This window comes from Crinia signifera, chromosome 7 (assembly GCF_055691185.1).
Source record: "Crinia signifera chromosome 7, ASM5569118v1, whole genome shotgun sequence".
Taxonomy (NCBI): domain Eukaryota; kingdom Metazoa; phylum Chordata; class Amphibia; order Anura; family Myobatrachidae; genus Crinia; species Crinia signifera.
In genome coordinates, this window is record NC_139223.1 from 96,094,472 (window position 1) to 96,118,550 (window position 24,079).

Sequence of the window (24,079 nt, forward strand, 5' to 3'; positions counted from 1 at the left end):
ACATTTTTTCTGCAAGCAGGCAGAGCGTTGTTATATTTCTTTTACACTCATAACTGCTGACTACCAATAGAAAAACAGGGATAGGTTCTATTCAAATTTCTAATTTATTAGCATCACTGCTCCAAAAAAATCTTATGTTCTTGTAATCAACATCTGTATGCCATCTATCATTTTTAATTAGATCCTAATCTCACCACACCTTAGTGGTTTGTTGATTTTTATTACTTTATCAGATGGCATACATATGATTTATCATCCTATCCAAAGAGGAAAAGAGGAAAGGGAGGGAAGAAAAGACGAGAGAGAGAGAGAGAGAGAGATAGAGAAATATATCAGAGATTATCTAAAAATGCATTGATAAAGAGAAGTTATGGGTATATCTGTATGTATGCATACAGCGCGTATTTCATGCATACTACATATAACCATTAAATGATCTATACCGTACATGGGTGTCCATACAAATTGTATATACCTATTCAATGATCTATACCATATATGGGGGGGGGGGGGGGGGGGGGGAGGAGGGAATAATGAGGAAATAATGAATCACCCGGGAATATGGGGGTGAAATTTGGGTGGCACAGTTGTTCGACATGAGTAGGCTACCTGGTTAAATCATGCAGGGGTTAGATGTTATTCAATTCTATTGTATCGTTAAGTCCGTTAGGGACCATTGTTCCTAACTGGAAGATCCAGTAGGCTTCCCTCCTGCAGATCAGTCCAAACCGATCTCCCCCCCTTTGAGTAGGTTTTATATGTTCTATTGCTCTTATCCGTACATTTTTTATGCATTGTTGTTGGCAATGGGATATATGCTTCGATAGGGGGTGAGTTTTGATTCCTGCTAGTATGTTGTGCCTGTGTTCCATATAACTTGTATGGAGGCTTCTTGTGGTGCGGCCCACATACTGAAGGCCGCATCCACAATCTATCAGGTAAATGACATAAGTGGTCTTGCAACTCGGAAAGTCTTTAACCCCTTCCCGACATTTGACGTACATTTACGTCATGGTCGGAATGTACTTCCCGACACATGGCGTAAATGTACGTCATGACTTCAAAGTGCCACCGCGTCTACAGATGCGGTGACAGAGGGACGATGTCTGCTGTCCCTGACAGCAGACATCCTCCCTCATTGCCCAGGGGGGGCAGCGATGCCCCCCGTCATGGGCGATCGCTGCGATTGGCTGTTCAAACGTGAACAGCCAAAAACAGAGTTTAATGTGTGATGTGTAAAATTTAGACTCTGCTGCCCCCTAGTGTCCAAAAAAATTAAAGGAGGTTGAAATAATGATTTACAAATAAAGTTTAGATATGGTCTATGTTAGTTATTAACTATTTTGAGTGGTATGATTATTTGTCTCACAAGCAGAAAATTTTACATTTTGCAAATAGCAAAATGTACAATTTTTTTTACGACATTTTGGTATTTTTCACAAAAAAAAAAACTGTATCGACCAAAATTTACCACTAATTTAAAGTACAATGTGTCACGGGAAAACAATCTCAAAATCACTGGGATAAGTAAAAGCAAAAAAAAGTTATCCCCACTTAAGTGATACATGTCAGATTTGAAAAAAAGGCCTCTGTCAGGAAGGCAAAAACATGCTGCGTCGGAAAGGGGTTAATCTGGTAGATGTTTTTATTATGAAAAGACTTAAATTCTGTACTTTTTGACCAAAAAAATGTTTTATGGTAAATAAAATAATGGAATACAGTACTAAATCGAGGCTTGGTTATGGAATACAGGAAGAGCACAAACTGCGCTCCAAATAGATTAAAAAAAACAGACCTGAAACCGAGGCTTGGCTAAATAGAGCAATACGCATGTGCACAAAACAAAACTGAAGCCGGGAAACTGGCGAAAAGAACAAAGTAGAAACGCTCACAAGGGCGGTGCACACCGTGTAAAATAGTAGAGACGGGACACAGTCACGTCATCTGATGAAGCCGCTGACACTTCGTTAGGTGGGGAAACGAGTTATCGACGAGTGCCTGTTACAGGAACCCAGGAACCACCGCTGTTTGGGAGACCCCGGAAGCCGGAGCAGAGAGTTCCAGATAAGGCTGGCGATACTGGAGACAGCGCAGCCGGGAACCCACTTGAGGCGTGGGCATCTAACCCCTACAAAGTGGATTACAAATCACAGCACCTTTGCAGCTACAGGAGAATAAGTATATCACTCCTTCTTCTCTGCATTAATCAATACTTGCTAACAAGCTTGTGTGTGACTGAGTTACTAACCATTATTGAACAAGAGCCAATGAGTGCAGATTGGAATTTTTCCTTACATTAAAAAACAGGCAGCCCGCCTCTCTAAATAATTGTCATTAACCCTTGTTGGACAGGAATAAATGACTAACTCCATGCATGCTAAAATCAAGCTAATAGCTACTTAGCTCTTTCTGCTTTCATCAAAGGCTACACCACACTACTGCTAAAAGTCACTCAGTGAGTGATTGGTGTTAACCTGAGAGTACTGTAAAACTGTGCTATTAATTTATGTGTTTGTAATTGTATGTAATTGAGGTTTTGATATTTGGTCTCACCGGCCGGTGCCTTACTTTTATCTAGAGATTTATTAAATAAAAAACACATGTATTTTTTAACAAAACTGGAATACTGAGTGTGTCCATTTGCGCCATCTATCTTTGTAGTTTCTTTCAACCTAGAACCAGGTCGACCTTTTCCCATGTCAACCTAATGACTGTCGACCATCATGCTGCACACCAAATGATCCCAACCCCTATTTAGATTTCTTTGGCACCATGCTACATAGCACCCAGATAGAAGTTACCTACTGGCCACACACAGGGCTGGCTATTATGCTTTATTTCATACATATAGCTGTGCAACCGTGATTGCCTGACATACTTATCCAGCATTTGGCCAGTGTAGCCCTTATAGGGACAGTTATTGCTCTTCTACACTGTACAGCTTTGTCATATCAATCGGCTGACCCTATATGTGGCTTACCAGACTAGCAGTTTAGCACCTGTGGCATCTCATTGCTGTGAATCACAGGAGGGAGACCGTACCATTTTAGACTTGAGTATTTAACCCACTATCTAAATCAGGCATGTCCAAACGTTGGCCCTCCAGATGTTTTGAAAACTACACATCCCAGCATGCATTGCAATAGTTTTAGAATTCTCTAATAGCAAAACTGTGGCAAAGCATGCTGGGATGTGTAGTTTCACAACATCTGGAGGGCCAACGTTGGACATGCCTGATCTAAATGATAGGTAACAAAGTGCCACACCTGAAGTAGACCATGTTGCAGTGTGAAAGTTAAAATGTACAATAAAAATGTGACCCGTCTAAAAGACTATATACAACTTTCAAATGAAATAAAAAAAAAATAAAAAAAAATTTGAGATTTCAATTAACCGCTGGAAAGTGGCAATCCTTTTTTCATATTGATACACACAAGTTAAAGTGTACCACTTGCTCGCCACCTTATTTTAGAAATGTACTCTTTTCTTATTCTACTTTGATCTATCACTTCATGAGTTGTGTGTTTTTATAGATTTCACAGGTTTTTTATATCTCCATTAAAAGTTATATGTTAGACGTCATTAGGTGCAGTACGCCAAGGACAAGCTTTTTCTTCCAAAAGTTCTAAAGCTGGGTACACATATATACAATCCCTGTTTCTTGCAACCGTGTGGCCGACCGTACTCCTGTCGGACCGTCCACAAACATCAACCGATCACGCGCACACACACCTGTACAATTTTACTTGCGACGTCCGATGTACTCCCGTCCAAACAGTCGCAAGAAAAAGATTGTACTACCGTACACACTCTCTCGATTTGGGCTTTTGACACGATATATATGAACAAAATCATCATAATGGGCTGGGTTAAGGGCATACCAAAACAAAGAGGCGTGAGTACAGAACCTAAACAAAAGTGACGGGGTACGCGTCTACTAAACTTCTGTATAGAAATGCCGGTCTGGTCCCGCAGTTAAAATTTGAGAGGCACAAGCAGACAGACAATAGCCCTTAAAATGGCTAAGGAAAATACAAGGCACAGTTGCTAATATTTCAATATGCATTACATAATGTGACACACACGGATCACTAAACTTCTATAAAGCCGGATATGCGAGTATAGTCAGTTTGCAGTAGTCACCCTGCCAAACTGCTATAAAGCCGGGTATGCGAGTATAGTCAGTTTGCGGTAGTCACCATGTAGTCGCATAACGACTTTATAGCAGTTTGGTGATCCGTGTGTGTCACATTATGTAATGCATATTGAAATATTAGCAACTGTGCCTTGTATTATCCTTCATTTTAAGGGCTATTGTCTGTCTGCTTGTGCCTCTCAAATTCCTTTATGTTGTGACAGCCTGATATATCATGAGCAGCTGAGCCACGGCTCCGTGAACTACATTAACCCTTTCACCTCCACACATGATTTATTCATGTGTGTGTTCTGAATGCAATGTACTTATTATAGTAACTATATCTGTAGGAGAGATCATGTAGCTATGGAACACCCACATGGGCGTTCCAGCTTTGGCAGTATAGTCGCAAGAACGGCCATCATATCGATCGAACTTGCGTACACACTGCACTTTTGTTCCGATATGAGGCCGTCCTGTCGGATGAAAATTAAACAGCAAAGAACCGTCGACCGACCGAGTATGGACGGACAAGACCGTTTTTTGCCGTTTATCGCTTGTACAGGACAGCGTACACACCTATACAATTGAACGGCTGTCCGACCCAGAACGGAAGAACAGCCCGACAATTGTATATATGTGTACCCAGCTTAAGACCGTATGACTGTCCACAAGTCCATTATAAGGAAAGCATTATTGTGTGGCACAAGGGATCAGCCTGTTACACACCATTTTGTAAATTTTCACAAGGTTGGCGAGCATTGTATGAAACTCTCTTCCCAGAGAAGTGGTAACAGCTGGCTCATTAAATGCATTCAAGGCAAAGTTGGACAAACATTTACTTGAGAAAAACATCCATGGGTACAAATAAGAAATATAATCTGTCTGTAAAATATCAGAACCTTCCAAATCAGCAATGGATATCTATACCTGGTTGAACTAGATGGAGGCAAGTCTTTTTTTCAGCCTTACCTACTATGTAACTATGATTGACCACATACAGAAAATAGTACATGAAGGTGATCGTAAACTCCAATGCGAAGCTCTTTGGATACACCGATTACAGGGTTTATTGAAGTCTGTCATGCTCTTGAAGTGCTATGCAGCATTGTTCCCATTGTAATCCTTTCCTCGGTTTCCCTACAGTGTCTATTTACTATTACTGCTCTGATACAGTTGCTAGAAATCGTGATATCATTGGCTGACTTTGGGCACGCACATAATTTAAATTCATTCTCAGCAAGGCATCTTACTGGGCAATTTGTACATACAAAAAGGTATGGTGTTTTTTGCATGTTTGTCATCTTGAAAATAGGATTTTAATACCTACCAGTAATTCCTTTTCTCTAAGTCCATATGGGATACTTGGGATTCATCAGAACGTATGTGAGAAGGCATTTGCAGGAGACAGGCACATAGAAGCTCTTTGACTGAGTGTACTAGCTTCTCCCCTCTACTTCCTCCCCATAAGCCAGTTAACATGAAAACTGTGCCCGAAGGAATGGAAAGTATGAGAAAAGGATTTAACGGTTACATAGATAATGTTTGAATGTGGCGATATGCAACCAGCACCCCACATAACACAAAAAGGCTGGATGACCTTTTTTCTGGGCACCATATGAACAAAGAGGGAATCTGTCTTGCGAAGCCTAGCCATTCCTCTGTACAACCTGAGAACTCGGACCACATCCAATGTAGCAGGAATGTCGGAGTGAGGCCCACCGGCTGGAACCACAAGGGGTTGGTTCAAATTAAAGGTTGAAACAACCTTTGGAAGAAACAGTGGATTCATTCTCAACTCCACCCTATCCTCGTGGAATATAAGGTATGGGCTCTTGCAAGAAAGAGCGTCAAGCTCTGAAACTGGCCGTGCTGAAGCCAAAGCGAACAGAACTGCCGTCTTCCATGTCAGGAACTTAAACGCCACTGAGTTCAAGGGTTCAAACCATGATGACTATAGGAAGGCTAAGACCACCTCCAATTCCCATGGAGGCGTAGGCGGCATAAAGGGGGGCTGAATACACAACACCGCTTGCAGGAATGTCTGGACCTCTGCCAAGGAAGCAAATTTCTTCTGGAAGAAAATAGAGAGGGCTGAAACCTGTACCTTTAAGGAACCCAAATGCAGGCCCAATTCCAAGCCAGACTGCAGAAAATATAGGAAGCGGTCTAATTTAAAGTCTGCTGGTGGAAATTCCAACTGCTCACACCAGCCCACGTATCTTCTCCAAATGAGTAGAAGTCACCGGCTTCCTGGCCTGTAGAGATGACTGACGCATGCAGTTCCTTGTGATCTAAAATCTGCCGCTCAACCTCCAGTCTGTTAAATGTAGTTGCTTTAAGGCCTGGCAGATGCAGCGACCTAGAGGGAGCAAGTCTTTCTTGAGGAAGGCACCTCGGGTCATCCGCAAGCATTTGTCCGAGAACCCCTCTGCGCATTGGAGCCACCTCTAGCCTTCTGGCGGAATCTAGTGGCCCGAAAGGACTGCTGTACGGGACCTGAAAAGGGATGCCGCTGTGTATTAGGAGTAGATGAGAGGAATGTTGATTTCCCAGCAGTAGGCTTTGAAATCAGATCATCTAACTTGCTTCCAAACAATCTGTCCCCTGTATAAGGGAGATTCTTCAAACTACGGTTAGAATCAGCATCTGTGCCCACTGCCGACTCGAAGGGGAAGGCAGACACTGTTTTGTAAGCTTAAAAGCACCTTGAATGTGTCCTGTAAATCAGCCTGTTCTGGATAGAAAATAGGCTGCTTTTTCTGGGCTCCAAAGAATGGATCACCCACCACAGACTCCGTTAGAAGGAGGTCTAATACCTCCCGAATGGCTATAATGAGTGGTGCAGTGCCTGTAAGCACAGGCCGAGTCCTGCAAGGGCTCATCTAAATCATCCCCCTCAGTATCAAGAGGGTCAGCATGTGCGCCCCCGTTTCCAGTGTCCCAGGAGGTGATTAATGGTTATCTCAGCCCTGTAAATGGTGAAAGTGCCCTGAGGTACAGTGGCAGCACCTAATTCCAGTCTGTGACAGGGCTGTGCGGTCTCTGTGCAGGGATGCCGTGATCGCTGTCACCATCTTGCCGCATCACATACCGGGGTGCCCCCTGAGGGAACGCCAGGTCATACTCACCACTGAGGTCTTCGGGCTGAACCAGGTGTTTGCAGGGGTGAGCTAAGCTGACATCTAAGCGACTGCAGTGGCAAGCACCCTCTCAGGACAGTGGTCCTGCAGCAGGATCAATTTGTACCTAAAGAGGTCAGCAATTGAACCCTTCCCCTGGTTTCCCTCGATGTAGGAATGCGGTTTAAGCCCAAACAGTAGACACAAAATAATAAAGCAAATGAAACTGAAGAAAAATGTGAAATGTGTCCTAAGTCAATAGTAGCACAAATGCTAGGTTGGTGGACCTAATCAGTACTTTAGATAGAAATCAGACACTATCTGTGGCTAAAACCCAATTATGCAGGCACATTTAAAGCGATGGGTTCCTGACCATAGCAACAATTCAAACGGGCAACCAAACTAAACATTTAAATCCCCCCTAAGTGACTCACTTCTGAGCCAGTGTCTAAATGTCTGAAAATAATATGCCAGACTGATGGAGCAGAAACCTTATGATCAATGTGATGCACACATTTTGGGGCACCAAAGCAAACCTAAGTTATTGTATTTCGAAAAGGATCATTACAACTCAGTTATCCACAACATGAAGAGTAATACAATAAGTATATTTTAGGAACAGTCCTCCTTTTTTACCCATATCTTTTAATAGTTTTTGTTTTAAGTATACAACGCCTTTAGCTTAACATACCAATTTTCTGATCTTCATTTAAAGGAGTCAGTAAGTCGAGAGCTGGGATGCAACGTAACAATGCACATCCACCTCCTAACACAATGCCTTCCTCCACAGCTGCACGTGTGGCATTTAGTGCATCAGTTACTCTATCCTTCTTTTCATTTACTTCAACATCACTGGTTCCACCAACCTAAAGAAAATAAGCACATCAGGAAAGACCAAGTGAGTAGATTTTTCGGTACTTATGTAGTAACTGGGCTGCCGATTTTGAAATCGGGTCCATCGCATCGCATCGCACCCGACCAAATCGCATGCGATGGACCCGATTTTTCCATAGGATTCAATGTTAAAATGGACTGAGTCCATTTTAACATGGAATTCAATGGGAAAAAGGGGTCCTTTTCATACCCCTACTATCCAAGTGGGCATGGAGTTGGATATAAACCTGTGGCGAGCGTAGCGAGCCACCGAGCCCGAAGCGTGGCGAGCGTAGCGAGCCCCGCGAGGGGACACAGAATACCGTCCCCTCGCGGGGCTCGCTTCGCTCGCCACGCTTCGGGCTCGGTGGCTCGCCACAGGTTTATATCCAACTCCATGCCCACTTGGATAGTAGGGGTATGAAAAGGACCCCTTTTTCCCATTGAATTCCATGTTAAAATGGACTCAGTCCATTTTAACATTGAATCCTATGGAAAAATCGGGTCATCGCATCGCATCGTATGCGATGCGATATCGCATCGCATCTGATTGTATGCCTTAACTTAAGGCATACAATCAAAAAATCGGCAGCCCAGATACTACATAAGTACCGATTTTTCTTAAAACACAACTGTTGCCATTTCTAATTATGCCATGACCAAGCAAAGCATACATACCTTTATTACAGCAACGCCATCAGAAAGTTTAGCCAATCTCTCATTTAGTTTCTCTTTTTCATATTCACTATTTGTAGACTCAAGCTGCTCGTGGATTTCTTGAATTCGTTTCTCTATCTGTGCTTTATCTCCTTTTCCTTTCAATATCATAGTGTCATCTTTAGTTACAATAACTTCTCCCACTTTTCCAAAGTCATGGGGCTGAATATCTTCTATATTCATTGTTAGTCCCTCTTCCCCAAACACCTAAGAGAGGATTTTTTATTAAAATTTTGAACACTAAAATCCTTCTCTCTAAAGTAAGGTGAGACACTGCAACAAGGATTGAAAGGTTGGAGTTGGAACTGGCACTTAATCTATAGTAACTATTCAGATTAAGTTACAACTGTGTGATCCATCAAAACAGTGCTTAAAAAAAAAAAAAAAACACACACACACGAAAAACCTTTTCTAGGCTATGACTAGAGAAATACTCCATTTTGGGTCTGTCCAACCTGTAATTCCAGCTGTTAAAACCACAAGCATGCATTGCTATAGTTTTGGGAATATTAAAATTGTGGCAAAGCATACTGGGATATGTAGTTTCACCACAGGTTGGTCAAGCCTTCCCTAGATTTTCTTACACTCCAGCATGACACCAGTCTACGCAAGTTCTCCCTCCTCCCAAACTTCTACTGGTGCATTGGAAGGATTAGACATGTGCAGTTGAGAAGCCTTGAAAAAGCATTCTACACAAGAAATAATTTTTTAAACCCTGACGCTGTATGTCAGGGTGGCTTAGACACTGAATAAAACAGTCATCCAACCAGGAGTAGGCAATTTACAAGTAAGCAGTCACCCAACAAGGAGATGTCACACATCAGGAAAACATACCCAAGTTACATAGCCGGATCCTCCCACTTAAGTCCTACAAGAGTGACCTGTGTGCACACTGGCTCTGCAAGGGCATATACAAAGCAGACTGGTGTCTATTCTGCTACATTAGACATTGCTTGACTGAGTTTACCTGTCCACACAGTAATTAAATTTTACAACTGTCGCGCAAGTGAAATACAAAGCCATAGTAACTTCTTTCCTTTTGACTTTGTCCGTTTGTCAGTAAACTCGGTGTGGCCTTATATGTAGCAGACAAAATTCCCAGACACAAATCACCAAGTCACTGAGCAACTGCACAATCCAAAAAAGCAGTCACCAGAAAATGAATAAAAATGTGAAAAAGACTGCCCGTCAACCCCTTTAAAAACATGCCCATACCATAGGCATTTAAGTTGCAAGGGAAAAGCTTCCTTTTAAATTTGAAGTGCCAGCTCTAGCCCCAACCTGCTTTCTCATTGTCCAGGGTCCCCACCAGCCTTTCTGAAAAAAAAAAAAAAAAAAAAACCACCCCCAAAACAAAACATTCAATCTAGGACTATTTTCATCAGATTAGACCAGCACAGTTATGTTTTCATATTAAGATTGCCAACATGATCTCTAAAAGCAGTTATTATTCTATCAAAGTACAGTCTAGTCATTCTTAACCCTTTGTGTACCAAGGGAATTTGTCAAAATAGGTGTGAAAACTGGCAAACATTTTTTTATTTATCATGACCTGTAATGTTTACCTTATATAGGAAATATGATTTTACACATTTATTTGAATTTATATAACAAATGCGAGAGAAGTTGGCATTTTTAACGGATATTTTGCACATCTCTCAGATGTTGGCACTCAAAGGATTAAACCCAAAGTAAACCCAACACGTTTGAGGCTTTCGGTTTGTGGAAGCAGATCAGATTGTTACTGCACCACCTGGGCATGAATGAAACTGATTCAGTACTGAATCCCGGCGGTCGGGATCCCGGCGTTCAGAATCCCGACAGCCGAAATGCCGACAAGGGGGGGGGACGTGGATCGCCCCCCCCCCTTGCGGGCTCGCTGTGCTCGCCATGCAGCGGGCCCGGTGCCTCGCTACGCTCTGCACACTAATTTATTCTCCCTCCAGGGGGTGTCGTGGACACCCACGGAGGGAGAATGTGTCGGGATTTCGGCGGTCGGGATTCCGGCATCGGGATTCTGAACGCCGGGATCCCAACCACTGGGATTTTAACTGCATCCCGAATGAAACCAACCCATAAAACATGAAAATGTTGTCATGCTTTAGGACTGGAGATACAAGCTACTGGACTAGTCTATACAAGCAGTCTGAATTCATACAGGAACTGCAAGTAGGGTTTTCTTTAACAGTGAAAGATTTTTCAAACACACTTAAGGCTTACGTTATTTCCTGTATGATGGAAGATTTTTTTTTATTATTGTTTTTAAAATAAACAAGCCAAAGAGTAGCATATTAAATGAAAATTTCTCAGATTGCCAATAAGCAGATATTTACGTACTGCACCACCAGAAGCAATGGCCATGTCCTTCAGCTGATTCTTTCTATTATCACCAAAACCTGGAGCTTTAACAGCAACCACCTGAAGTCCAACTTTTAGCCTAAAAAAAAAAAAAAAAAAAAAAAAAAAAAAAAAGTTTAGTACAATTTTTAAATAAAATCAGAATATCCAAATCCTTAAAGTTTCCTATTATAAATAAAAAGGAATGCTACTTATTTATCCTGTCCATAAAGTGAATATTGTGGAAGTGCATAAAGGGGTTTAACCAGGTTATGGTTTGGGAGCAACTATACCATGTAGGTAACCAGCATCCCCAATTAGAAAAAGTCGAATTATACTCAACGATAATTCCTTTTTCTTCCTAGAGGTCCCATGGCAGCCATAACACTGGGATGTTTCCCTTCCCCCATAGATTAGACAGGAGTTTCTCTAGGACTGCCCACCTTGGGTATAACAGCCTCCTCCTCCTTCACCTCAGTATCTTTTGAATGTCTCCGTACTCCTGGAGAAACACAATAATAACACGGGAGGGCAATAAGTGGCTGCCATGGGATCTCTAGGAAGAAAAAGGAATTATCGGTGAGTATAATTCGACTCTTTCTTCTACGATCCCCATGGCAGCCATAACACTGGGACATACCCAAGTAAAAACACATGGGAGGGATAGCTGCATGAAATATTTAATATGGCGAAGCCAGTCAAACGGACTTAGCTCCTTGCAAAACATGGTTCCCTAAGTGGGCAGTAGATACATTAAGTGCGTAATGTATGGACCGAGGACCAGGTAGCAGCCCTACAGATCTCTGTAATAGATGCCTTCGCCTTATTCGCCCATGATGTGGAGACTGCCCGAGTGGAATGTGCCTGGACGATAGGGGACGCCACTTTGTTTTCACTTTTGTAGGCAAATAGGATAACCTCTCTTATGCATCTTGAAATAGTTTGCTTAACTGGTGCTCCTCCTTTCTTTATTCCTTCTGGAATTACAAATAGATGCTTGGTGGATCTAAAAGTCTTGGTTCTTTCCAGGTATATAGAAATGGCTCTCACCAGATCTAATTTGTGCCACATTGCCTCCTCTTCATTCTGAGGAATTGGGTAAAACTCGGGAAGCGTTATCTCTTGATTGAGGTGAAATCTTGAGATACCCACAATTCCTACCTAAGGTTGTGTTCTCAGCACTACTCTATCAGGAAACAGTCAGATAGGGTTCCTCAATCCACAGCGCCTGTAGCTCACTCACCCTCCTAGCTGAGGTGACTGCTACGAGAAAGACCACTTTCCAGGTAAGTAGTTTGAGCGGAATGTCTATAAGTGGTTCAAATGGATGTTTGGTTAATACTGTAAGCAATATGTTTAAATCCCACGGGGCCACAATTGACTTGATCGGAGGCCTAGTTCTCTTCATGGCCCTGCTGAACCTCTTTACCATCTTCTCTTCAGCTAATGGTCTATCCAGCAGAACACTTAAGGCCGAAATTTGTGCCTTGATGGTGGCTGTTGCTAAACCTAATAGGAATCCATCAAACAAGAATTGTAGTACTTCCCCAGTGGAAATCTTGGAATATTCACCTGAGAACTGACCCCATTCGATGAATTTTATCCATGTCCTGTAATACGCTAATGAGGAGACGTCTTTTCTTCAGCATCATATCAGTGACCTGTGATGAGAGATTATACTTCTTTAATATTTGCCACTCAATCTCCACGCCCTTAGACATAATGTCGCGGGTTCTGAGTGTAGCACTGGACCCTGCTTCAGCAGATCCGGTCTGTTGGGCAACTTCCATAGTTTCTCTACAGATAGTCTTAGGGCATTCGAGAACCAAGCCCTCCGTGGCCAATATGGTAGGATTGCCACCAGGTCTACTTTGTCCTCTTGTATCTTCTTTATCACCTTGTTATCAAGGGAAAAGGTGGAAATATGTACCCTAGTTTGAACTGCCATTTGATTGTAAAGGCATCCAACGTCTCTGCTTGGGCATGATAGTATTTGGAGCAGAATGTCCTCACCTTTCTGTTGGAGTGAGTAGCCATCAGGTCTACCTCCGGAACTCCGAAACTCTGCATTATCTCTCTGAATACATCTTCGATCAGTTCCCATTCTCCTGGATCCAGCAGCTTTCGACTCAGGAAATCTGCAATTATATTTCTTCTGCCCGGTATGTACACTGCCGACATTGAGAGAAGATATTTCTCCGCCCATGTCATAATATCCTCTGACATTCTCATCAGCTTTCTGCTCCTGGTGCCTCCTTGATGATGATTTATGTGTGAGACCACCGCACATTGTCTGACATAATTCTGACATGACTCCCCTCTGTGTAATTCTTCAATTGTCTTATTGCTTCCCAGACCGCTTGAAGTTCTTACATTTGAGGAATTCATTGCTTCTTCCAAGGACCATACTCCTTGTACTGATGCATTCGTCATGTGTGCACCCCTACCAGTCAGGCTGGCATCTATGGTTAATACCACATAATTCTGACTCTCCAGACTGGATTTCTTCTCCACCATAATATGGATCTTCTTATTGGGTCTTTTAGCACTATTAGATGATGGTCCCTGCATCCTCTTCAGATCAGAAGTAACAGGTACCATTGTAGTTTCTTCATATTTGCCTGGGCCCATGGTATAACCTTTATGCAGGACGTCATCATACCCAACAATTGTACTGCCATAATCAATGTCACCTTCTTTGAATATAGAACTGTCTATCATTTCTTTGAGAGAGAAGCTTGCAGACTAAAGTGAAGCTTGAATATTTAAGTGACTTGTGAGTTGGAAACAGAAGCAGGTGAGTTAGAATACAGAAAAAGAGTTTTGAACACAAAAGCCAAAACACATCATTATTGTTATTACCATACATCTGATACAATGTTTGGCCTGGTGCAGTGCAGTGGATGTAATGTATTTGTTTTGAGGGAGACATTCTGGAGACTCGGCTGCTGTCCAATCTGCAAACAATTTTCTTTGCTGCAGGAAGAGATAGCTAAACTGCATGCTGAGCTACGTAGGATGTCTGTGTCCTTGCAACCACCACTGCCTCAGAGAGCCCCCAGAAGAAAGGCAGAGACTGATAGAGGGCATCAGACACATTCCCCAAGTGGTCACACTGCAAAACTCATATGCTGCTCTAGCAGGGTTGGAATGTATGACCAACATAGGCAATAAAGAACAGGAAGATATGAGGACTTCTACCTCTTCTAACTGTAGGACCAGGAAAATTTCACCTCCAAAAAGGACTGCACTTCTTTTGGGTGATTCCATAATTAGAGGAGTTAATCTGGGAAATGCTACTAAAGTAGAGAAACAAGTAAGGTGCTTACCTGGAGCCACAGCTCCAAGAGATAAAGAACGCATGCTAAGAATTGTAAAGGCAGCAAGAAAAGATAGGGAGGTGGATGTCATCGTCCACCTAGGCACAAATGACCTGGTTAATGCTGAAGTCATGGCCGTAAAAGATGAATTTAGAAAGTTAGGAACTGCTCTAAAACAGGTGGCAACCACTGTAACTTTTTCAGAAGTATTGCCAGTACACCAAGGGGAAGATAGAACTCTGAGAATTAGAAACTTCAATGTTTGGCTAAGGAATTGGTGCAACGAGGAGAGATTTGGATATTTAGGTCAAAGTCAAGCTACCTGGCAAGACAGAGCCTTATATAAAAAAGTGATGGCCTGCACCCATCTTCAAGGGGAACGAGAATATTAAGTGAGAAGTTTGGAAGCTTCATAAGCAACTATTTAAACTAGCAGAGGGGGGCAGTGAACCAAATAAGAATGAAGAAATCTGCTCCCCCAACCTAGAGGTATTGTCTCTGCAGGCAAATGGAACAGGAAGCCTATCCACTGGAACAGAAGATAATGCCAATCAAAACCGAATAGATATAGGCAGAAAGATGAACATAGCTAGCAGCAGGAGAAGCACAAACACAACTTTAAGAGCTATGTGTGCAAATGCTAGGAGCTTAGGAAATAAAATCCCAGAACTAATTGCAATAATGACAAGGGATGAACTGGATATTGTGGCTATTACAGAGACATGGTGCAATGAAAATCATGACTGGGACATAGCTATACCAGGATATACTTTATTTAGGAAGGACAGAATGGGAAAAAATGGAGGAGGGGTTGCAATATATGTGAAAAAATATATAAAGACTACCTTAATACAAAGTATTGAAGAAAAAAACGGAGGCCCTTTGGGTGACCATAGAAACAGGGGAGAAGGCGATTCTTCATATAGGGGTGATCTACAGACCACCAGGTCAGGAAAAAGAGCTAGACAAGAGCCTATTGCAGGACATCAATAAAATGGCATTAAAAGGAGAGGTGATAATCATGGGAGACTTTAATCTACCGGATGTAAACTGGGAGCTGCCTGTTGCAAGTTCCACCAGAAGTAGGGACATGCTGAATTCCTTGCAAGGAGAATCCCTCCCGCAATTGGCGAGGGAGCCCACTCGTAAGGACGCAATATTAGACTTAATACTTACAAATGGTGACAGAATATCTGACATAAATGTGGGTGAAAATCTGGGATCCAGTGACCATCAAGCAGTATGGTTCAAAATAAAGATAGAGACTGACTCATCGCACACAAAAACAAAGGTGTTAGATTTTAGGAAGGCTGATTTTGTAGAGATGGGAAACTCTGTAAGGGGTTCTTTGGCAGAGTGGAAGAACTTGGAAGGAGTGCAGGATAAGTGGGAAAAATTAAAAAGTGCAATTCTAAAAGCTACAGAACTTTGTGTCAAAAGAGTTAGGAAAAACACAAGAAAAAGAAAGCCATTGTGGTTTGCAAAAGAAGTAGCAAGTATTGTGAAAGCAAAAAAGTTGGCCTTTAAGAAATTTAAGCAGACGCAGAAGAATGAGGACAAAGAGGTTTATCTTGTTAGACAGAAGGAGTCTAAGAAGGTAATCAGATGTGCAAAAGAACAGGCTGAAGAGAAAATGGCCCAGTCAGTGGGTAAAGGGGGGAAAACTTTTTTTAGGTATATAAGTGAAAGGAGAAAAACAAGAAGTGGAATAATTAGACTGAAGACAGAGAGTGGAAGTTTTCTTGAGGGGGACAATGTAATAGCAGATAATATCAATAATTATTTCTGCTCAGTATTCACTGCTGAAAGAGAGGGGAAGGGGCCACAGTTAATTTGCAAGTATAGTCAGAAAACTGAGGGAGAGACAAGTACATTTACAGAGGAGAAAGTCCTCACAGAACTCTCAAAACTGAAAGTGGATAAATCAATGGGGCCAGATGGGATACATCCAAGGATACTAAAAGAGCTTAAAGGGGAGCTGGTAAAACCAATAACAGAATTATTCAACCAGTCACTAGCTACTGGAGTAATCCCAGAGGACTGGAAAACAGCAAATGTAGTCCCACTGCACAAAAGTGGAAGCAAGGAAGAGGTAAGCAACTATCGACCAGTGAGCCTTACATCAGTAGTAGGGAAATTGATGGAAACACTCTTAAAACAAAGAGTTGTAGAATATCTCAAAACCAGCAATTTACAAGATCCAAAACAGCATGGGTTTACTGGGGGAAGATCATGTCAAACAAATCTTATTGACTTTTTTGACTGGGTGACTAAAGTAATAGATCAAGGTGGGGCTGTAGATGTAGTTTATCTTGACTTTAGTAAAGCTTTTGACACTGTCCCACATCGCAGACTGTTAAATAAACTTGAAAGCTTGGGATTGGATTCTAAGGTAGTTGAATGGATAAGAGCGTGGTTGCAGGACAGAAAGAGAGTTGTAGTAAACGGAGTACAGTCAAAGGAGGGAAAGGTTACAAGTGGAGTACCCCAGGGATCTGTACTTGGACCGGTGCTTTTTAATATCTTTATTGGTGATATTGCAAATGGAATTGAGGGTGAAATGTGCCTTTTTGCAGATGACACAAAGGTATGCAACAGGGTAGAAACACCAGGAAAGGTAAAACAAATGATTGAGGATCTAGGCAGATTAGAGAAATGGTCAAGAGAATGGCAACTACAGTTTAATGCCAAAAAATGCAAAATCATGCACTTGGGTCTCAGAAATCCAAAGACTCAATATAGTATAAATGGCACTATAATGGAAACTACTGAGGAAGAGAGGGATCTAAGTGTCACTATTTCAGGGGACTTAAAAGCAGGTAGGCAATGTAACAAAGCAATGAAGAAGGCAAGTCAGATGCTTGGTTGCATAGGGAGAGTTATCAGCAGTAGAAAGAAAGAAGTAGTAATTTCACTGTATAGGTCATTGGTACGACCTCACCTAGAGTATTGTGTTCAGTTCTGGAGGCCATATCTCCAGAAGGATATAAATACATTAGAGACTGTATAAAGAAGAGCAACTAAAATGGTGCATGGCCTACATCACAAAACGTACCAGGAAAGACTAAAAGATCTTAATATGTATACTTTAGAGCAGAGAAGGGAAAGGGGGGACATGATAGAAACTTTAAAATATATCAAGGGCTTTAACAAGGTACAGGTGGAAGACATTCTTCACAGGAAGAGGAGCAACAGAACATGCACTGAAACTAGAGTGAGGAAGATTCAGGGGAAATGTGAGGAAGAATTTTTTCACAGAAAGAGTAGTAGATAAGGGGAATAGCCTCCCAACAGAGGTGGTAGACGCAAATACAGTAGTACAATGTAAAACATGCTTGGGATAAGCATATTGATATCCTTACAAAAAAATAAGGATCAAATATGGTTTGAGGTAACATGTTTAAAAAAAGGGGCAGACTAGATGGTCCAAGTGGTTCTTATCTGCCGTCAAATTCTATGTTTCTTGAATTCTCAAACATCTCTCTGGTGAAAGAGCAATGTTGAAGTTTACAGTGTCTATTAGGACGCCCAGGAACTGAATATTTTGGCTTGGTGAAAGACTACACTTGGCTTAGTTTAGGACACATCCGTGCCTCTGTAGAGTCGACAATGTTAGATCTATGCTTTGTAGAACTTCTTCCTCCGAATCTCCAGCAATTAACAGATCTCCCAGATATGGTCATATCAGGACCCCTAGTTTTCTCAATTCTGCAATCAGGGTGACCAGGACCTTTGTGAATACCCTCGGAGATGTTCTTAGCCCAAAGGGTAGGCATGCAAACTGGAAGTGCCTGTTTGACACCGAGAACCTGAGGAATCTTCTGTGATAGAGGTTTACTGGAATGTGATAATAAGCGTCCTTTAGGTCTATTGAAGCCAAGAACGCCCCTTTCTTTATTCCAGCCACTATAGATGTCAAACTCTCCATCCTGAACTTTATCTTCTTTATGTTCTTGTTCAGATCTCTCAGATCCAGGATTGTCCTGTATTCCCCATAGTTTTCTTCACCAGAAATAAGTTTAAGGAAAACCACCTTCTGTGATGTCGCCTGGGAATCTCTTCTATAGCGTTTATCTCCAGCAGTTGTTCTATCTTTAGTGACAACTCTCTTCTTTCTTCCATCAATCTTGGTGTTCTGGATCTCAAAAACCGATCTTGTCTCGGATATCTTGCAAATTCTATTGAATAGCCCATCTGTCCCCAATCGTCTTTCTCCAGACCTCTGGGAAATTCAATAGTCTTGCTCCTATGTTGATAGTCATAGTCTTCCACCTCTGTCAGACTGAAATCTTTCCCAAAATGGTTGCCGAAAGGACTGACGGGATAGGTTTGGATTCCCTCTTCTATAATATGGTCTTCCGGGCCTGTAAATTCTCGCCTCTTTAAAAGATGGTTTAGGTGTTCCTGGGTAAGGAAACCGATTTCTTCTGTCCTGTGGGAGCCGGACTTTACCTCCTGACAGTTTCTGGATCATGGCGTCAAGTTTGGACCCGAATAAATAATTTCCTTCAAAGGGTAACGCTGTTCATTTATTTTTAGAATTTGCGTCGGCACTCCATGGCTTTAGCCACAACGCCCTCCTTGCTGTCACTCCAGCTGCCATGGATTTTGACGCAAACGACACAGAGTCAAGAGATGCTTCACATAAATAGTCAATGGATTTCTGCATTATTTCTAAGCTACGGAATATATATGACTTAGATATTTTGTCTTCTACATCAGTATGTAGGTTGGCTGCCCAGAGTCTAAGGGCACGGGATACAGATGCAATCGCCACCGATGATTTGAGCGCTCCTGAAGAAGCAGTATGCACCTTTCGTAGAGAGGTTTCTACCTTCATGTCCATAGAATCCTTGAAGGCTGCTGCGTCTTCTACAGGTATTTTAGATCTCGACGCGAGTTCTGCAACCGCTGCATCCACCTTTGGAATTTTACTCCATCCAATAAATTCTTTATCCTTGTACGGATACATCTTCTCCACTCTGTTACTAAGGGTGAGCTTCTTGCCCACATTTGTCCACTCCTTAACAAAGTAGTAAGAGAAAGGATTGCCAACTGGGAAGGTCCTTCCCTTTCTGGATCTGTCTTCGAATAGAGGATCCTTTTCAACTGAAGTACCTGGGGCTTCCTGGTAGTTCATCGCCTTATAGATGTTCTTTAATACATTTTCCACAATATCAAGATTGAAGGTTCTGTCATCCTCAAATTTCACCCGATTCATCCACGGAATCCTTTATTGGACCATCCATTCCTGATGAACCATCATCCTGACTCAACCCAGCTTGTGATCTGGATCTTTTTGCTGTTTGTGACTGTACAAATTCGTCTTTAGATACGAAATTCTGCTTCATCCATGACAAAAGTTCCTTTAATATCTCAGTATGATCTGATTTCTTCTTTATTTTTTTTAAATATTCTTTATTCATTTTTCAAATTTCATACATATTAGTTTCTTTTCAAGGTATTTGCATACTTTATACAAACATTTATAAAACCATTTATATAGTATATCGTAAATGCCTCCATCCCCTCCCCCCCTCCTCCCTCTCCCCAATTGGTTATTCTATTGTATACCAATATGGATTATACTTATATTTTTCCTCGTTTTGTTTTTCCTTTTCCTACCCCCTCTAGATTGGGCCTCATTTTTTGGGCCTCATTTTTATGGCATAACTCTTTATGGCAAGTTTTCATTATTATTAAGTCTTACAACTTTATTGTGCCTGATTAAATATTTTAGGGTGACTTTTGGTTTCTGGGTAAGCTTAACTATACCACATAACTTAGTTAGACTCCTGTGCATGAAGAATGTCTTCTTATTTTATTTAAGTGTCTCAGTGATGTTTTTCTTTAAAATAAAGTGCAAAGTGCCAAGTGCTAACGTAGCTCGCTATTTATTATTTCTATTTCCTTTCCATCCTTCTTATTTTTGTGACTACTTTGAAAGATTTAGTATATTTTACCAGTTATGCCTGCTACCTATAGTGTTTCCTTTGTAAGTCTTATAATACTTTTTTGGTTTTATACCTTCTCAATGCTCCCTGCTCAGTTCTGATCTCCGATCTCCCACTTTTATTCCATCTATTGATCGTTTTAAAAGGGTTGTACTCCTAATCGTATCGTTTCTAAGTTATACCATTCCGTTAAATGTATGGCTTGTCTTAAGGAATCTTTTACTACTGGGGTTAGGGACTTACATACGGCATCCATATCGAGAAGAATTTCTCTACTTTCTTCTCCTTGTTTAGGGTCATTTCTAGCCAGTCCATTTGGAATAAGTGTGCAATACGCGGTTCTAATATGCTTATACTTAGTGTTGCTTGTCACCCATTGGGATAAAATTGTTTTACGTGCTGCGGCTAGTATTTTTGCCAGAAGTATTCTCTGCCCGTATGATAATCCCTTTGCTCTTGCCTGGGTATATATGTCCCATAGGGCCCATTTTGGTGTAAGCAGAATATTTATATCGTATTTAATCATTATGTGTCTACTGGTTTCTTGCCAGAAAGCATTAACCGCTGGACATTGCCACATACAGTGCATTATATCGGCTTCTAATGTCTTGCATTTGAAGCAGGCTGTATCCGGTGCTATTCCCATCTGCCATCTACGTTTGGGGGTATAGTATGCCCGGTGCAGTAGTTTATATTGCATCTATGCATATGTAGCTGAGACCAGAGTTTTATTCAAGCGTACAGACGCTTTCAATATTATTTGTGGTGTCGTGTCTGGAAGGTCTTCCGACCATTTCACAAACTCGGCTTTCGTTCCTTCTAAGGATATTTGTTTCCTAATATATGGGTAGATTAGTGAGGTTTTATTTGTTTTTTCCTTTATACTTTTTATCATTACATCCAGTCTTCCTGCCTTCTCTATCGTTGGTATTTTAGCTAGGGCATCTGCCGCATAGCTTCTCAATTGGAAATATGCAGACCTAGGTATCGATATGTCACTGTATTTTTCGGTTAGCTGTTGATATGGTAATATGGCCAAACCGTTTTCATCCATGATGTGGTATACTAGACGTAGCCCTGCCTTGTTATAATTTTTAATCATCCTTTTATCCTGGAGTGTTGGCGAGTCTGTCGATATATTATATAATAATGACTGGAATGGCGTGTTATACGACGATATTCCTAGTCTAGAGCGGGCAATCCGTCAGGCTTTACAAGTCTCAACTAGTAACAAATTATTAGCTACTTTTGATGGATATTTTGACGGTCTCATATGTAGGAGGCTTGGGAGTGGTATATCTGGATAGAATGCTTGTTCTATAGCTTGATTTACATAATTTTCCGTTGAATGTATCCAGTCTATTGCATATCTAAGGTTTGCTGCTAAAGTATAGCTCTTAATACACGGCAAATTTATACCACCCAATGATATTTGTTGAGTTAATTTAAACCTTGAGATTCGAGGCTTTCTTTCTTCCCATATAAATCTGCTAATTGCTTTGTTTAATATCTGTATATCCGACTCTTTGGTCAACAAAGGTAATGTCTGTATAACATAACAGACGAGGGAAGGAGATAGTTTTTATTAGCTGGCATCTTCCGATGTAAGATAAAAGGTAATAAACGCCAAGCTCGAATGTCTGCTAAAATTTTTGCTATTACCGGAGGGTAATTTGCCCGATATAGATCTGCCGGGTTTACTGTTATAGTGAGTCCTAGATATATAAGGTGATGAGTTGCCCATAAAAATGGGAATTCATATGACCATCCTACTTTGGCGTCTTTATGTAACGCCAATGCTTTTGTTTTTGATTTATTAATCATGAATCCCGCTATGCGCTCGAATTCTGACAATAATGTTAACATACCAGGAAAAGCCTTTTGGGGGTTCGTGAAATACAAGAGGAGGTCATCGGCATATGCCGATACTTTCAACTCCACAGATCCAAATTGTATCCCGTTCCATTCTGTTTGAAGATGGAATAATCTGATTAGTGGGTCGATGGCCAGGTTAAATAACAGGGGGGACAGTGGACACCCTTGCCTAGTCCCTCGGGACAATTTGAAGCTAGAGGTGTTTAAGCCATTTATTGCCAGAAGGGCTGTTGGTGTAGCGTATAGATTCTGGAAAAGGGTTATAAATCCCCTTCCTAATCTCTGCATGTGGAATACCCTCACCAAGTGTGCCCATGATACTCGATCGAATGCCTTGTCGGCATCACAACTCACCAGTAGGGATTTACCCTTATCTGAAGAGTATGACTGTATCAAGGCCGCTATCACCTGTCTGATATTATGTATTGAGGACCAACCTCTAATAAAACCTGTTTGTGAAGGGTGAATCAATTTTGGCATAATCAGCTGTAGTCTATGAGCTATAATAGTTGTTAATATTTTGAGATCTTGATTCAGCAATGAGATAGGCCTATAAGAGGTCACTTGATTTGGGTCTTTCCCAGCTTTCATTATCACAATTATCCTTGCCTGGTTAAACCCTATAAAAGGTGTATTACCAGAAAGAATATAATTAAACAAGGTAAGCATATGTGGTAATAATTCTGGTGCCAGTATCGTATAATATTCTGAACTTAGGCCATCTGGTCCTGGAGATTTTCCTTTGGGTAGCTTCTTTATAACTGCTTTAAGTTCTAATTCTGTGATGGGGTCTATTAATGCCTCGCTTTCCTGCTCTGTCAGCGTGGGGAGTTCGGCTCTTTTAAAAAAATCTATCCCTAAAGTCAGATGGTCTTGGGGTGCTGAGTATAGGTTTGTATAATATTTGAGGAAAGCATCCGCTATGTCCTCTGTCCTTTTACTTTGACCTCCTCGCTCTTTGTCTATATTTAGAATACGTGTTGGTAGTCGTCGACCTCTGGCTACTGATGCTAATAACTTCCCCGCTTTGTTACCCCATCGGAAATACCTGTGTTTTTGGAAGTCTAAATAGTATTGGGCTTTTTCTGTGCATATAGATTCGTATAATGCTTTTGTTTCTAAGAATGCCTGGCGAGTCTCCTGAGTGTTATCCCTCAGCATTGCTGCATAAGATGCAGATGCAGCCGTACTGAGTTCTATATATTGTTTTTGTACTAATTTCCTTTTTGCTGCGACATACGCCATTATATGCCCGCGTATTACTGGCTTGGATGCAGCCCAAAATAGATTTATATTATCCAAATGTTGGATGTTATCTTCCGCGTAATTTTGAAAATGTTTTCTCAACATTGCGCGGAACTCAGGGGATTCCGTCAGGTATGTGGGATATCTCCAGTTATAAGACTGGGTGCTTGGTGATATAAGTGATAACTCGAGCCATGTGGGAGCATGGTCCGAGATAACTATTGACTCTATTTTGGATCGTCTTATTATTCTCCCTGCTAACACCATAGGTATGAGCCAGTAGTCTATTCGGGTTGATGTGTGATGTGGATGGGAGTAGAAAGTATATTCCCTATCTGTTGGGTGCTGATGCCTCCACGGGTCTAGTAATTCCAAGGAGTTTATCAGCATCTGTAAAGCTGGGGGGGAAGGGGGGGGGAGTGTTTCTCTTATTATTATTTGACTTATCTAACGATTGCTGTTGCGTAGTGTTAAAATCTCCTCCCAATATAATTTGACCCT

The 24,079-nt window shown here is 41.4% G+C and overlaps 1 protein-coding gene across 1 annotated transcript in view; it reads right to left on the minus strand.

The window, feature by feature from the left end:
* HSPD1 (heat shock protein family D (Hsp60) member 1) overlaps positions 1 to 24,079 on the minus strand; it is a 131,229-nt gene that overhangs the window by 44,676 nt on the left and 62,474 nt on the right. The window contains exons 7-9 of the mRNA XM_083155009.1: positions 11,185 to 11,284; positions 8,809 to 9,054; positions 7,949 to 8,123 (exon numbers count right to left, since the gene is read on the minus strand). Coding sequence (XP_083011135.1) covers positions 7,949 to 8,123; positions 8,809 to 9,054; positions 11,185 to 11,284 — 521 coding nt within the window. The remainder of the gene's footprint in view (positions 1 to 7,948; positions 8,124 to 8,808; positions 9,055 to 11,184; positions 11,285 to 24,079) is intronic.